General features: G+C 45.1%; 1 protein-coding gene across 4 annotated transcripts in view; it reads left to right on the top strand.

The window, feature by feature from the left end:
* The window catches only part of LOC116571638 (immunoglobulin lambda-1 light chain-like), a 1139351-nt gene that overhangs the window by 32225 nt on the left and 1092747 nt on the right, over positions 1–14379 (top strand). For 2 of the 4 annotated variants that reach the window (XM_032309741.1, XM_032309739.1), the window contains exons 1-2: positions 11321–11405; positions 11518–11836. The exons of 1 other annotated variant lie outside the window; for it this stretch is intronic. In XM_032309741.1, coding sequence (XP_032165632.1) covers positions 11360–11405; positions 11518–11836 — 365 coding nt within the window. In that variant the 5' untranslated portion in view covers positions 11321–11359. Of the gene's footprint in view, positions 1–11320; positions 11406–11517; positions 11837–14379 lie in introns of those variants that run through there. One more of the 4 variants, XM_032309740.1, reaches the window with a different exon arrangement.

The following is a 14379-nucleotide window of genomic DNA, read 5'->3' as shown; positions in this document are numbered from 1 at the left end:
ATTTCCAACAGTTCATGTCTGAATGCTATCTGGGAGAATTAATTATCTTCTGATACCCATGTCCCACATTTTTCACCTCTTCTGCTTTGGGACTTCACTTAATTACCTATGACAGATTTGATGTTTTTAAAAGCTTCTTGAAATTTAATATTAACTTTGTGACAGAGTTCAAAAATTGTTTATTAAATGGTGCTGGGAAAACTGGGCATCTATATGTAGAAGAATGAAACTGGACCATTCTCTTACACCGTACACAAAGATAAACTCAAAATGGATAAAAGACCTCAACGTGAGACAGGAATCCATCAGAAACCTAGAGGAGAACATAGGCAGTAATCTCTTCGATATCAACCACAGCAAATTCTTTCAAGCTATGTCTCCAAAGGCAAAGAAAACAAAAGCGAAAATAAACTTTTGGGACTTCATCAAAATCAAAAGCTTCTGCACAGCCAAGGAAACAGTCAAGAAAACAGAGGCAACCCATGGAATGGGAGAAGATATTTGCCAATGACAGTACAGACAAAAGGTTGATATACAGGGTCTATAAAGAACTCCTCAAACTCAGCACACACAAAACAGACAATCATATCAAACAATGGGCAGATGATATGAACAGACACTTCTCCAATGAAGACATACAAATGGCTATCAGACACATGAAAAAATGTTCATCATCACTAGCCATCAGGGAGATTCAAATTAAAACCACATTGAGATATCACCTTACACCCATTAGAATGGCCGAAATTAGCAAGACAGGAAACAACATGTGTTGGAGAGGATGTGGAGATAGGGGAACCCTCTTCCACTGTTGGTGGGAATGGAAGTTGGTGCAGCCTCTTTGGAGAACAGTGTGGAGATTCCTCAAGAAATTAAAAATAGAACTTCCCTATGACCCTGCCACTGCACTCCTGGGTATTTACCCCAAAGATATAGATGTCGTGAAAAGAAGGGCCATTTGGTGCAAAAGTAATGAATACTGTTATGCTGAAAATAAAAAATAAATTTAAAAAAAAAGAAGGGCCATCTGTACCCCAATGTTTATAGCAACAATGGCCATGGTCGCCAAACTGTGGAAAGAACCAAGTTGCCCTTCAACAGAAGAATGGATAAGGAAGATGTGGTCCATATACACTATGGAGTATTATGCCTCCATCAGAAAGGATGAATACCCAACTTTTGTAGCAACATGGATGGGACTGGAAGAGATTATGCTGAGTGAAATAAGTCAAGCTGAGAGAAATCATATGATTTCACTTATTTGTGGAGCATAACAAATAACATGGAGGACATGGGGAGATGGAGAGGAGAAGGGAGTTGAGGGAAATTGGAAGGGGAGGTGAACCATGAGAGACTATGGACTCTGAAAAGCAATCTGAGGGTTTTGAAGGGGCGGGGGGTGGGAGGTTGGGGTAGATTGCATGGAGCACTGGGTGTGGTGCAAAAATAATGAATATTGTTATGCTGAAAATAAAAAGTAAATTTAAAAAAATGTTTATTCCTTCTGGAAAACATTTTCTATCTGTGAAATCATATAATCAATTTATATCAGGAACTTGGTTCACAGCAGGCACATAGGAGTTTATGGACTGGCAGTGAGCAGGTAGTCAGCCTTGAATCCAACATCATTTCCCTAGAGCTGAAAGTTGGCCAGTGGCAGTAGGGGTTGCTGGGGCCTTCCACAACATTGCAGTGAGAGCCCCAACTATGTAACCCCACAAACTTCCCAGGGCTGGATCATTTGTGCTTATGTGTGCTTGAGGATTCAACAGGTTTGTCATTTCTGGCTAGGCAGAGTCTCGGGCTCACAGGTCTGTGAATGTTCCCCAGCAGCTGTTTCTTCCGTGGCAACTTCTAGATGAATTTCTGAGACTCGCCCTCAGGCCCTAGTCTGTCTAAAAACCAAGCTCAAAAGTCAGCTCATACTCAGGAAAAAGTTCATTGGAGAAGCCATACAACTTCAGGCCACCGGAGTTGACAAAAGAGGCCTGGTGACCGAGCTCCAGCTTGGATCTCAGACAGCTGGGTCCTCATGGCCTGGATTAACAGTCTTCTTCATGTATCCCTCCCATGGTCACACAGGGAGAAACCTCATATATCCAAGCTTGGTACCTGTGACAATCAGATGACATGATGGAATTAGACAAGAACAAGATTGTCCCAGGAGGCTTCTGCTGACAATCACTGGGAAAGGAGTTCGATTGGAAGGGAGAGACTACAACCATAGGTCTGACCTATGAAAGGAAACAGAGAAGGAAGGATCAGGTAGGAAGAGTCTGGGACCACAAGTCTGCACATATCATCAGGGATGAGGAAGGCCCTGGGAGCTGGTGGGAGTGGGGCATTAGAGGAGCTTCCTTCTCCCCAGACAGGCCTGGCTCAATAATTCCCGAGCTCATATTTGCCTAGTGCCACCCCAGGAGCAGTAAGTCTGTGAGTCACCTGCAGGTTATCCTGGCCAGGTGCTGAGGGCTGCCCTTCCAAGACCACCACTGGGGTTTTCTGCTGTATGCCATTCCAGGACAGGAGTTGTGCCATCCTACCTCTGCCCTTTACTGCACCTGGACCGCAAATATTTCAAAGCTAAGGTATCTGAGCAGATGAGAGTCTCTGTCCATTGCAGGTTCCTACAGGCTCAGAGATAACTACCTCTGCACCAAACTGCATACCTGGGAGAGAAGTATCTGTGGAGACACACCCCTCTTAGCAGTCAGCACCTTGGGGACATAATTCAGTTCTCAAACTCTGTATCCATGGGAGAAACACCATCTTTTTTTTTTTTTTTAAAGATTTTATTTATTTATTTGACAGAGAGAGATCACAAGTATGCAGAGAGGCAGGCAGAGAGAGAGAGAGGGAAACAGGCTCTCTGCTGAGCAGGGAGCCCGATGCGGGACTCGATCCCAGGACCCTGAGATCATGACCTGAGCCGAAGGCAGCGGCTTAACCCACTGAGCCACCCAGGCGCCCAGAAACACCATCTTATTCATTTGCCCAACTCCTCTTGCTCCAGTGACTGAGTCTTGTCCTTGAACCCCATTTTTCCCCAGTGTCTTAAATATGTGGATATTCCATGTTTATCTGCCTAAAAAGTGAGTGACTTATTGGGTGAGTGAATGAGTGAGTGACTGAATAAACATATGATGCAGACTAAGCCCTCATGTGGGCAGTTACTGTAACACCTGCAACCTTTCTATGTGGGAGGGAAGGTGTCCTGGCATCTGCGGTTGTCTGTGAGTGTTTCCACACTTCTCCACATGACACATAATGGTCTCATTGTGACAAGGGAACAATAGACCCATCACCAGCCCTCCCCCTGCTATCCCACCTGACCTCACCAGTGTCACCACAGGCATTCTTGTCCCTGTTGACACTGCCAATTATCCTCCTGACACTGTGTACCATCAAATCCCTCCCCCTCCCACACCAGGGCCCAATCAGTCACCTCCCTGTGTCATACCTGCTGACAAAAACCCTTTCTCCATTCTATGTTTCCTTTGCTGTCATCTTCCTCCAGCCGCCCCACCCCCAGGTGTCACCTGCCAGGTCTCCATGTCCTGAAATTTATCTTAGAACTTCCCATAAAGTTAAATCTCTAATGAGCAACATTGATGACGAGTACAGCCAGATTAAATGTCTCCCACAATGGAGAGGGAGATTACAGGATAGCCTCAGAATTTTCCCTGCTGGACTCCCAGGCCCTGCTATGCTCCCACATCCCAGCAGCCTCCTCAGTGTTTGCTGTGTCCTGACTGCCCTGCTCCCAACGTGTCCAGCTTTCCCATCCTTGGTGTCCACCTCTATGAAAGTGTGTCCACTTCGTGAGTTACCATTCACACGCATCACCCACAGTTACCCTACTTCCTCAGAACCACTCCTAGGGACAAATACCCTCTGCTCTCTGTTCCTGTGTCCTGTCTTTAGCTCCATAGGGGTCAACAGGCTACCTGAGTCAGGACTGCACATGTCCTTAGACCTCCAGGATCTGAATTCTGGGCTCCCACTGAAACAGGTAGTGGTACCTCAGGTCACTCTATAATTTGGAGAAGTGCTGCTCTCTGAGGACACAACCTGTCAGCCTCACTTTTAAACTGGTGACAACCCAAAGGAAGACAGACATGCACCCAAACTCAACAAAAGCTAAAGCCAACCCTGATGACATCTGCTAGGAAGGTCAGAGTTAGAAGGTGCAGTCCTGCTAGCTAATTCAGTTAAACTTGGATCGTTCCTTGTGGTTCATCAGATGCCTTCCTTTAGGCTCCTAATCAGGTGGTCCATGGTGAGCAGTGGGCCCTGGGCCCAGGATCAGATCATTCCTGTGGATCACAGGCCCTAGAGAGATTTTGCCCTTGTTTCCAGCAAGGGGTGATGTGGGGCTGTCTTGAGAACCAACGATTCTCTGCTCCCCAAGGCGGGAGTTTATCAAGACTTTACTTTGAACAAGTTTATTTTCAAACATAAATAATTATGAAACTCTTTTTATTAAGAAATAGGTCCTTCCATTTCTTATTTTAGCTCTAAGCGTACTTGTTGTTCCAGCGCTTGAAGAGGTGCTGGGGGGGAGGGGGGAAGGATGGATCAGTTGCAGCCCTGGGGACAAGGGCCTGTAGAGGTCTAGAAATGGGGATGGTAAGTAGGGCCATGACACCTCATCAGGGTGTGTAGAGTCTAATTTGGAATTCGCTGAAGAAGTAGGGAAGGGAGAGATGGAAGCACATGGATCTGATGCTTCAGGCAAAGCAGCGTTTAACACTGGAATACTGGTAATTAAATAAATGGGAAATTTGCAGGTGTCCTATGCTTGGGTGACTGGAGTAGGGAAAAGTGCCAGAAAAAGCCCCTGGAGATGAACATGGGGAGCTGAAGGGGCAGGTGGAGACCAGGGAAGTATGTAGATCATACCCAGAAGGGCATCTAGAGCCTGAAATTGACTTCTGTGGTACTGAAAGCAGATCATGTCCTCCCTTAGGGGTCATGTCGTCCCACAGGAAGTATCATGATCCCACCCTTCATTAATGTAAATGCACAAGGGAAGGTCAGTGGGTTTGCACCTGAGAAGGCCAAAATAAAGAACCGAGAGGTATATGGTGGTGAAACAGTTGCACCCTAGTGAGGTACCCTGGGGTGAGGGATCCCCCCCAATATGTGGGGAATAGGCAATGGAAATGACAATGGTCAAATTGGCCTTAGCCCTCTCCCAGGCAGGATGCTAACATTGCCTTTCATGCACCCTGCAACATGCACCACAGTCATGCCATTAGGGGGCAGTAAGGGCATGTGTCTGAGCCACAAGCCTGAGACAAGACCTGTGGACCAAGAACAAAGATGTTTTGCTGGTGCCCTCTGCTCTGTGTGCTCTTGTGTGGTCTCAGCAGGTGCTTCCTCCCAGGGCTCTCCCCAGGGGATGAAGCCAACCTCCATCCTCCACAGTCTGAGGCATAAAATAAGTTCCAGTTACAGGGTTCAGGGAGGGGCTGGGTAGTCCCTGTGAGGACACCATTTGCATAGACAGCCCCTCCTATAGCAGAAAAGAAAAGGAGGCCTGGGGCAGCCCAGCCCACTGTGAGTTCAAGTGTCTGTGTTACCTGGGTCTGGACTCCTACCTTCCTCATCCTCTTCTCTCACTACACATATAGGGACAGTCCTCAGGGACAATGAGAAGATTTGTAGCCCGAATTAGCCCATCTGGATCAAAGCCTGAGAAACTTTATCCCAGTCCCTCACCCTTTACCCATTAGTGTGTCTGTTTGCAGGTTCCCTGTCCTTGCCTGTGCCAACCTAGCCACCCTCTCTCTCTGCATCTCCTGGGACAACAGCCAGACTCACCTGTGCCCTTTGGATTCGATATTGGCAACTACTACATACACTGGCACCAACAGAAGCCAGAAAGCCCTCCATGGTTTCTCCTATACTACTACTCAGACTTGGATAAGCACCAGGGTTCTGGGGTCCCAAGCTGCTTCTCTGGATCTAAAGATGCCTCAGCCAAAGCAGCACATCTGCTAACCTCTGGGCTTCAGCCTTAAGAGAAGGCTGACTACTACTGTCTTTTTGGACACAATAATGCTTCTCATGGTGACAAAGGCAAATGGATGTTGTAGAGAAACCTCCATCTGTTCAGAACCTTATTCCATGGCAATTTAAAACTTATAAAATAAGTTGTATATACACAGACTATACCTGTAAGTATCACCTGACTGATAATATATTTACCATCAAATAACTACCCATTCAGTCCTTCTGTGGCTTTCAGGAAAAAAAAATGAAAAATGAATAATTTAGTGTCATGATAATGCTGATGTTGCTTGGTTATTCATCAGGGACATAGCCAGAGCCTGAGCAGTTGCTCTTTTTCTCCTGAAATGTGGAAAATGATCCCTCTTTGATTTCATCCTCCTCAGAGGCCATGGACCATCCCAGCAGGTGGACAGTCCTACACAGCATAGCCTCTGCCCATGCAGATTCCTGTGCACCCTGCTGGTGAGGCCCACTGTGTCCAGGGAGGAGACATTAGGATGTGATATTCCATGTGAGGATACAGGTTTCCAGGAGAAAAACAACCCCAGAGCTAGCCTGGAACCTACTGAGCCCTCAGTAGTGAAGAAAGGGAGAAGGGGATTATTTAAAGGAGAAATTTGAAGCTTGAGGTCAGAAAACCCTTTGTGGGGCTTGAGGGAGTAGAGATACCTCACAGTTGCTAGTGAAATACTAAGTATGCCCCATGGAATATGGATTAAATAGGTCCATGGATGAGCCTCTGCTGTAGCTGACACCAGAGATTATGGGGATTCCCATGATTGGTTTCCTAAGCCCACAGGCGCTGACTCTGTCCTCCTGCCCCCTCAAAACCCACTGGATCTTTCCACATCCCAGGAGTGGGGGCTGTGGAAGATCCAGATCAGGATCTCCCAAATATGTGCATATGTCACACCCCCAGAGGGACGCTCTGAATAACTCCAGACCCTAAGTTAGTTCCTTCTGCACAGGAGCAGCAGAAACATAGGGATCACCATGGTAATGATACTAAAGTTTCCAAACAGAACCCGTACCTTGCGACCCAGGAGAGCAGTGAGGGACTATCCAGGTGTCCAAGTCTGATTCTCCAGATCCAAGTGTTTTGATAGAACCTCTGATGGGAGGCTGATCATCATTGCTGTAGAGTGACATACAACAAAATATCACACTGAGCTCCTGTTCTATGGGGACAGGTGACAGTTTATACCCTCCACCTCTGTAACAGTCTTATTCACCTCTCCCCTGTCCCTGTCAGAGACCAACACCAGCTCAGAATATGGCTTTTAGTAGTACATATGCACTAAAACCAGAGGACTTCAATCTCTTGACCAGTTTAAGTTTAGCAGGCCAATGGAAATATCTCCATTTGGAGGTATTGGTCTCCCAAAGCAAAATGTGTTTCTTGTTTTTCAGAAACAAAATTGCCCTCACATTTACTGGGTTAGAGTGACAAGAAGGACAATAGTGCATGATGTGTGACCTGGGAGAAATGGGTGGAATTTATGCACCCCTCTACCTGTCCCCAGGTGCCCTGCTGGGCTTATTGAGAAAGATACATACTTTCTCTTTTTATCCTGAGATTGGAACTTTTCTCAGCTCCTGAATATCTGATGAATGGGTCCCGTGTCCCCCTGAGCTGGTGTGAACAGCCCCTTATCAAGGAAGGGACACAAATAACATGCTATTTCATTGGGATACAAATTATTTAAAATGGGGTACCACCAGATTCCTATGAGGACGGCAAAATACAATACAATGACAGCATCATATGCTGCTAAGGATGTGAGGCAATAGGTACTCATGTTCATTGTTAGTGGGGTTGCCATATGCCCCAGCACTTTGGAAGATGCCTTGGCAGTTTCTTACAAAGATGAACTTATGTATGATACAATATGGGATTCACTCTCCTAGGTATTTCCAGAAATGATTACTCGTATCCACATGACAATTTACACATAAATGTTTATTACTCATTTAATTGACTGTCTAAACATGTAAGCAACTAACATGTCCTTCCATAGATGAATGGGTAAACAAAGTCTAGCACATCCATACTCTGAATATGATTAATTGATGAAAGGGCTTGAGTTATCAAGTCACAAAAACATATGAAGGAAATGTCCACATGTATTGGTAAATGAAAGAAGCCAACCTGAAGAAGCTGGAATGGTGAGCAGTGGGACAGGAATACAGGGGCCCTGGACCCATCTGTGGCCCAGGGTTAACATGTCTCCTGTACCCACCAGAGGGCGCTGGCTCTCCCCACATCCTCAGCTGGGAGCTCCTGTCTCCCTGCCTCTGGCAGGTATTCCTGCATCATCCCTGAATGAAGTACTCTCCACTCCCACACTCTATTTGGTTTAGCTGGAGCTCAGGCATAACTCAATAGAGGGTCCTGTTTGCGTGGAAATCCCCCACTCTGAGGATCAGGGGATGCATAAAAAGTGTTCATGGCCTCAGGCCTGGCTCTGTAGCTCAGAAGCAGACTTTGGGGACCTGGGCTCCGCTTCTCCTCACCCTACTTGCTAACTGCACAGGTGATTCCAAAAAACCGCCAAAGAGCACAATAATACCAGTTTGTGATCCAATGCAACAAATAATATATTGTCCATTATTAGGCAGGCCTTGCTTTAAATTATGCTTATGCTGTTCAGGGGATGCAAGGTTAGATGAGGTAAAATAAATGTCATTCAACAAGAGTTTGACTTCTAATACAGTAAATTATTCACAGGTCTACTCTCATGTTTGTCTTCCCTATTACAAATACCCCTACACGAAAGAGGGCTTTGAGACACCTGTCTTTAAATCAAGAATCAGCTTCATGAAGAACCATCCCTCAGGAGAAGACATGAGATGAACACAGGAATATTTGGTCTCAGTTTGGGACACACACACACACACACAAACACACACACACACACAGCTCTCCTCTCTCTGAATATATATTTTATTGGCCTCTTTCCAGTCTTTTCTGTCTGTCCAGAAGTCAGGCTATACCTGTGCCCCCCACCCCCCGCAACCATCCTAAGAGTCACAATCTCCAGGAGGCAGATTCCCCATTAGCAGGTAACACTGATGACATCAAGTGTTACTGGGGTCCTGTCACAAAGGCAGCCAGGATGTGCTCTGAGTATCTGCTCCCATGGGAAAGAGTGTGATGCTCAGGAATCCCATGGGGAGTCTCTGTCCATGTGGACAACAGAGACACAGACCATTTCCAGGGTCCAGGCAGCACCTGAGGCTGATCTGTACATTGATTATGGGACAGCAGCCTCAGGACTGCTCCTATGGACCTCAAGACTCATGGGGATGTGGGACAAAACGTCCCTGTGCTCTCAAGACTAGGTTGTTAACTCCTTCATTCACCACTGCCACCTCACTTTCTAGGCTGGGACTCTGCTGAAAAATATGTGCTAATTGAGGGTCACTTGGCTGTGACCTCAGGGACAAAGTCCCTCTCATTTCCACCTCTCCATCACTCAGGTGTGTGGACTTTGAGAGAATCTTCTGGATCAAGTTGGCCTTGGTAATAAAAAAATTATCTGTCTAGTGATGAGTATCTGAATGAACAATAACTCTATCCTCAACATGCTGGGCACAAGACACAGGGACCAGAGATGTGCCCACCCAAGACAAGTGTGACCTAAAATTGTCTCCATCCTGGAAAGTCTATCTGTGTTTGGTAATTCTATTGTGAGATAGATAATGGTCCTTCATGGAGTCCACTGGGTACCATGTCATGGTTTTCTAACTGCAAGTCTAGATCCATGATACAAAACTAATGAAAAAATAATACTACTACTAATAATAAATCAAATGATTCAGATAGAAATTTATAAAAACCTATTCAACCAATAACAGAAGGCATTAGCTTGTGGTGGATATTAAGAAGGGCATATATTGCATGGAACACTGAGTGTTATACATAAACAATGAATCTTGGAACACTACATCAAAAACTAATGATGTATTCTATGGTGACTAACATAACACAATAAAAAATTTAAAAAAAAATAAAAAAATCATTTCCCATTGTTTTTCCATCCATTTTTTTAACCACATTTTCTACCCATATTCTCTCTACAATAAGCACAGATTTGGAAAAGTATACACAGGACTGTTATCTGCATTTTCACCTTGACATCACCATGACCTTAAATCAATCTTAATGAGATGAGTTTTGTTTAAACAACATACATCCATTTTAAGTACACTGTAAGCTAAGGTGTGACTGACACATAAGCTCTGTGACTGGGTCCCAGCCAGAGCATCTGCGGGTGTCACTCCTTCCCTCCTGGATCTTCTAATATTTATTCCTTGTGTTCTGAGGTCAGGCCCACACACAGCTTCACATGGCAGGGCTCATGTAGACTTGTGCATATGTGCTGGGAGAATAGATCCTAGGAGGGAATCACTGCCCCAGTGTGTGGAGAACTGTCATTTCAAGCAGGTGTAAACAGTGACAGGTAACAAAGATGTTCAGTGTGCAGCCCTCTAGGAATGCACACAAAAATTCTACTCACAACGTGGAATTTTTCCCTGTCTCCTCAATGCTGAGGAACCCTAGAGGAAGGAGGGCTTGGAACCAGGGAGGACTCACATTAGAGGAATGACACAGCATCATGCACAGAAGGGATCATGTGTACCTGGGGTCCTGGCACTGTTCTGGACTGCATCCTGATCTAGAGAAGTTTGTGTAGAGACACCATCTCAGTCCTGACCCAAGAACAGATGAGCAAACTGTGGGCAGATCACCCCGAGGAGTATGAGTAGAGCATAAAGTCTGTCTTGATGAAATGGGAGGCCATATAAGGGGACAACTGATATAGCTCCAATGAAGGGGACAGTGATCAGAGCAGTGGGGAGTCACATCTTATGGGCTCTGGTCACCATTTTACACAACGATATGTCTGTATCTGACACCAGGGGGCAATCAGGGCCAGTTTCTGAGAGCTGTGACTTGCCACTTTAATTACTGTGCCTTCTGCTCAGGTCTCAGAGCTATGACCTTCCTACCCCATGGCCCCACAGAGCCCTTCCCCTTCTCACACACCCTGACATCCTCTGGAGAGGAACCTGATTTAGGTCCAATGAAGTGTCAGAGAGCTCAGAGCTATGACCTTCCTACCCCCTGGCCCCACAGAACACTTCCCCTTCTCATCCACCCTGACATTTTCTGGAAAGGAACCTGATTCAGGTTCAATGAAGTGTCAGAGAGTTGGGGGTCACATTTGCATAGACAAGCCCTCCCTCTCTCAGAGGATGAAGAGGGGAAAAGGGAGAGATTAGGGGAGGTCTGCTCAGCCGTGGGGCACAGAAGTCAAGATCTCTGAAGACCTCCACCATGGCCTGGTCCCCTGTACTCCTCACCCTCCTCATTCAGTGCACAGGTGACTAATGTGGGGAGAGTGGAAGGGGCCCTGGGAGGACACATGGGGTCCTGTTTCCTCCTCTTGTCTTCAGACTCAAGCATCACTCTCTATGTGTCTCTCCCCCTTCCAGGATCCTGGGCTGTGCTGACTCAGCCTCCCTCTGTGTCTGGGGCCCTAGGTGAGAGTGTCACCATCTCCTGCACTGGAATCCCTACCAGCATAGATTATGATGAAGAGGAATACACATATTATGTGAACTGGTACCAACAGCTCCCAGGAAAGGTACCCATTCTACTCATCTATGAAGATAATAACAGAAATCCTGGAGTCCCTGATCGATTCTCTGGTTCCAAGTCAGGCAGCTCAGCCTCCCTGACCATCAGTGGCCTTCAGGCTGAAGATGAGGCTGATTATTACTGCCAGTCCACTGACAGTAGCTTCAGTGCTCACACAGTGCATGGGGCCTTTGGTAGAGTGAGACAAAAACCTGCTGTCCCCTCTGCAATGCAGTTACCTGTGCAGCCCTCACTTCTTGGCTGTTAGCTGGTTCCTTTGGTTTCTTGGTATAAGTTGGAGTCTGAGATACACTCTAGGGAACTTTGTCTACAAACCTGTACCCATATTCTTAAATCTATCTTCCAAAGCCTGTCCTTGACATGACCACATTCTATGGTTTTCTCAAATTAAGCAGACATTCCTCAGTTCCAGGGGCAGGCTGTCCTGGGATACGAGTTCATGACAGATCAAGACTGATACGGGCATGCAGAATCCAGGCTTGCTGAGACATGACACATCAGGGCTGTACAATATGTATCCTTGTACCAACAGCTCCAGTGAATGGAACCCCAAATCCTCACCTATTATAATGGTTGCACCCTGTGGGGATAATGAACCATTTCTCTGGCTCCATGTCTGACAACTCTGAAGATGGGGATATTCCTCAAAGTCCCTCATGTGACAACATTCTCAGGGCTCACACAGAGCCCCAGACCTGTGACTATAAGGACTAAAACCCCTTTCCCGTCTGCCAGGAGGGGGAGCTCCAGCAGCTGCTGAGGCTAAGCCTGTGGTTTCTGCTTCTGATGTTCCTGCTGCTGCCATCATGGGGCCAGGCGCATGTAAGACCATCACGGGGCAGGCAGGGTTACTCCTTCCCTTCTGTCCTCAAAGTCAGACACTTTCCTAGACAATGTGTCCAAAAATAAACAAAAAGGACATCCCCCATCAGGTTGGGAGACAGAGTGTCTGCACTGAAGTTCATGGATGGGGAGTGGTAGGTCCTGTGTGCTCATCTCAGTCCTGACTTCTGAGGATTCATTTACCTATTCATAGAAGATTCAGGAGCTATGCCATCCTCTCAGTCATCAGTAGGAATCCCTGCTGCTTGTACAAGTTAGGGAGATTTCTTCTGCCAGGATGGCATCAGCACTGGAATATCTATCCCTGAATTATGTATTTGCATCTTTGGAATGAATACCTTCCCATTCTCATCCATGCTAAAACCCAACCAGTGAGTTTTCTTGCATGATTGCATTGTCAATTACTTACAGAATGAGGTGAGTAATAATGGAGTTAAAGGTCATATTTGTCTGTTCCTGATCTTGTGAAAATATTCTTGCTGTACACCCCATGATCTAAGGCCCTGGCTGGAACATTAAATATATGCGTGTGGAAAAGAATGTGGTACCATATTGAGATGTATTTGACTATTACTATTTTAAGTGTTTTTTATGAAGAATTCATTTAAATTTTTTCAAAGGCTCTTTCAAGTTCTTTTGAGAAAATATGATTTTATCTATTGATCTATTTTTTAAATATTTTATTCATTTATTTGATAGACAGAAATCACAAGTAGGCAGACAGGCAGGCAGAGAGACAGGCAGAGAGGCAGGGGGTGGCAGTGTGGGGGGGAACGCAGGCTCCCTGCTGAGCAGAGAGCTCGATGTGGGGCTCGATCCCAGGACCCTGGGATGATGACCTGAGCCAAAGGCAGAGGCTTTAACCCACTGAGCCACCCAGGTGCCCCTATCTATTGATTTATTAATAAAAGTTTTATATTCCATCAATATGGAACTGAACTTGTATACCGGGAATAAATCAGTCCTAGGGCACAGTATACTAATGTGATATTGGAATCTGTTGATATTTTATTCAGAAGATTTATAGCAACGTTTCATATTATTACTCTGAAATTTTCTTTTTCTGTGTTATATCTACCAGGGGTAGTTATTACCATTATAACTGCTTTCTACAATAATTTAATTCTCTGGATATTTCAATATTTTGAAAATGTATAAATATGAACTCAATAAATGGATCCATCTTATCTATGAAGGCTTGCTTGATTTTTTTTTTCCTATAAAATTAATTGGAGCTTATCCCTACAAGACAATTCCTTTAGAAATTGGTCTGTCTATTCACTTCCTTCTAGGGAACATTTTTTTTTTTCCTCCTAGGAAATTGTGCTTTTCATCTAATATTAGTAGAGGTTAACAGCAAAAATTTTCGTTTGTCCACACGTCATTTCTTATTATGTATAGATGTGCATCATCCACTTTCATTCAAAAGTTAGTAATTGACTAATCTATTGTGTCATTTACAAAAAAGAGTTTGATGGGTCGATTAGATCTAACATTCCTCTTTATTCCTTTTTTTTCCCTATTGTTTCATTTACTATTATGGGAAATGGGTGTTTCTTATTTGTCTTTATTTACTATTTTGAATTTGCTAGAACTCTCAATTGTCCCCTTTGGTTTTTCCTTTGCCATATGACTTTCACAGCATTCTTTTTTTTAATAAATAGACTTTAATTTTAAGAGAACTTTTAGAGTTATAGTGAATTTAAGTGGAATTCACAGATTTTTTCCAAAGTTCGTGGCAAACAATGTTCTTTTCTTAACACTAGAAGCCAGGGAACTTTCCCTAATGGCTTCTGAGTTTCCATTCGGTCTCAAGTAAGCAAAGCATTCTGGGATTCCAGGTGCTTCTCAGG

The sequence above is a fragment of the Mustela erminea genome, chromosome 13 (genome assembly GCF_009829155.1).
Source record: "Mustela erminea isolate mMusErm1 chromosome 13, mMusErm1.Pri, whole genome shotgun sequence".
NCBI lineage: Eukaryota > Metazoa > Chordata > Mammalia > Carnivora > Mustelidae > Mustela > Mustela erminea.
The sequence above is the reverse complement of the archived record's forward strand: the minus strand, read 5'-3'. Positions and strand labels throughout refer to the sequence as shown.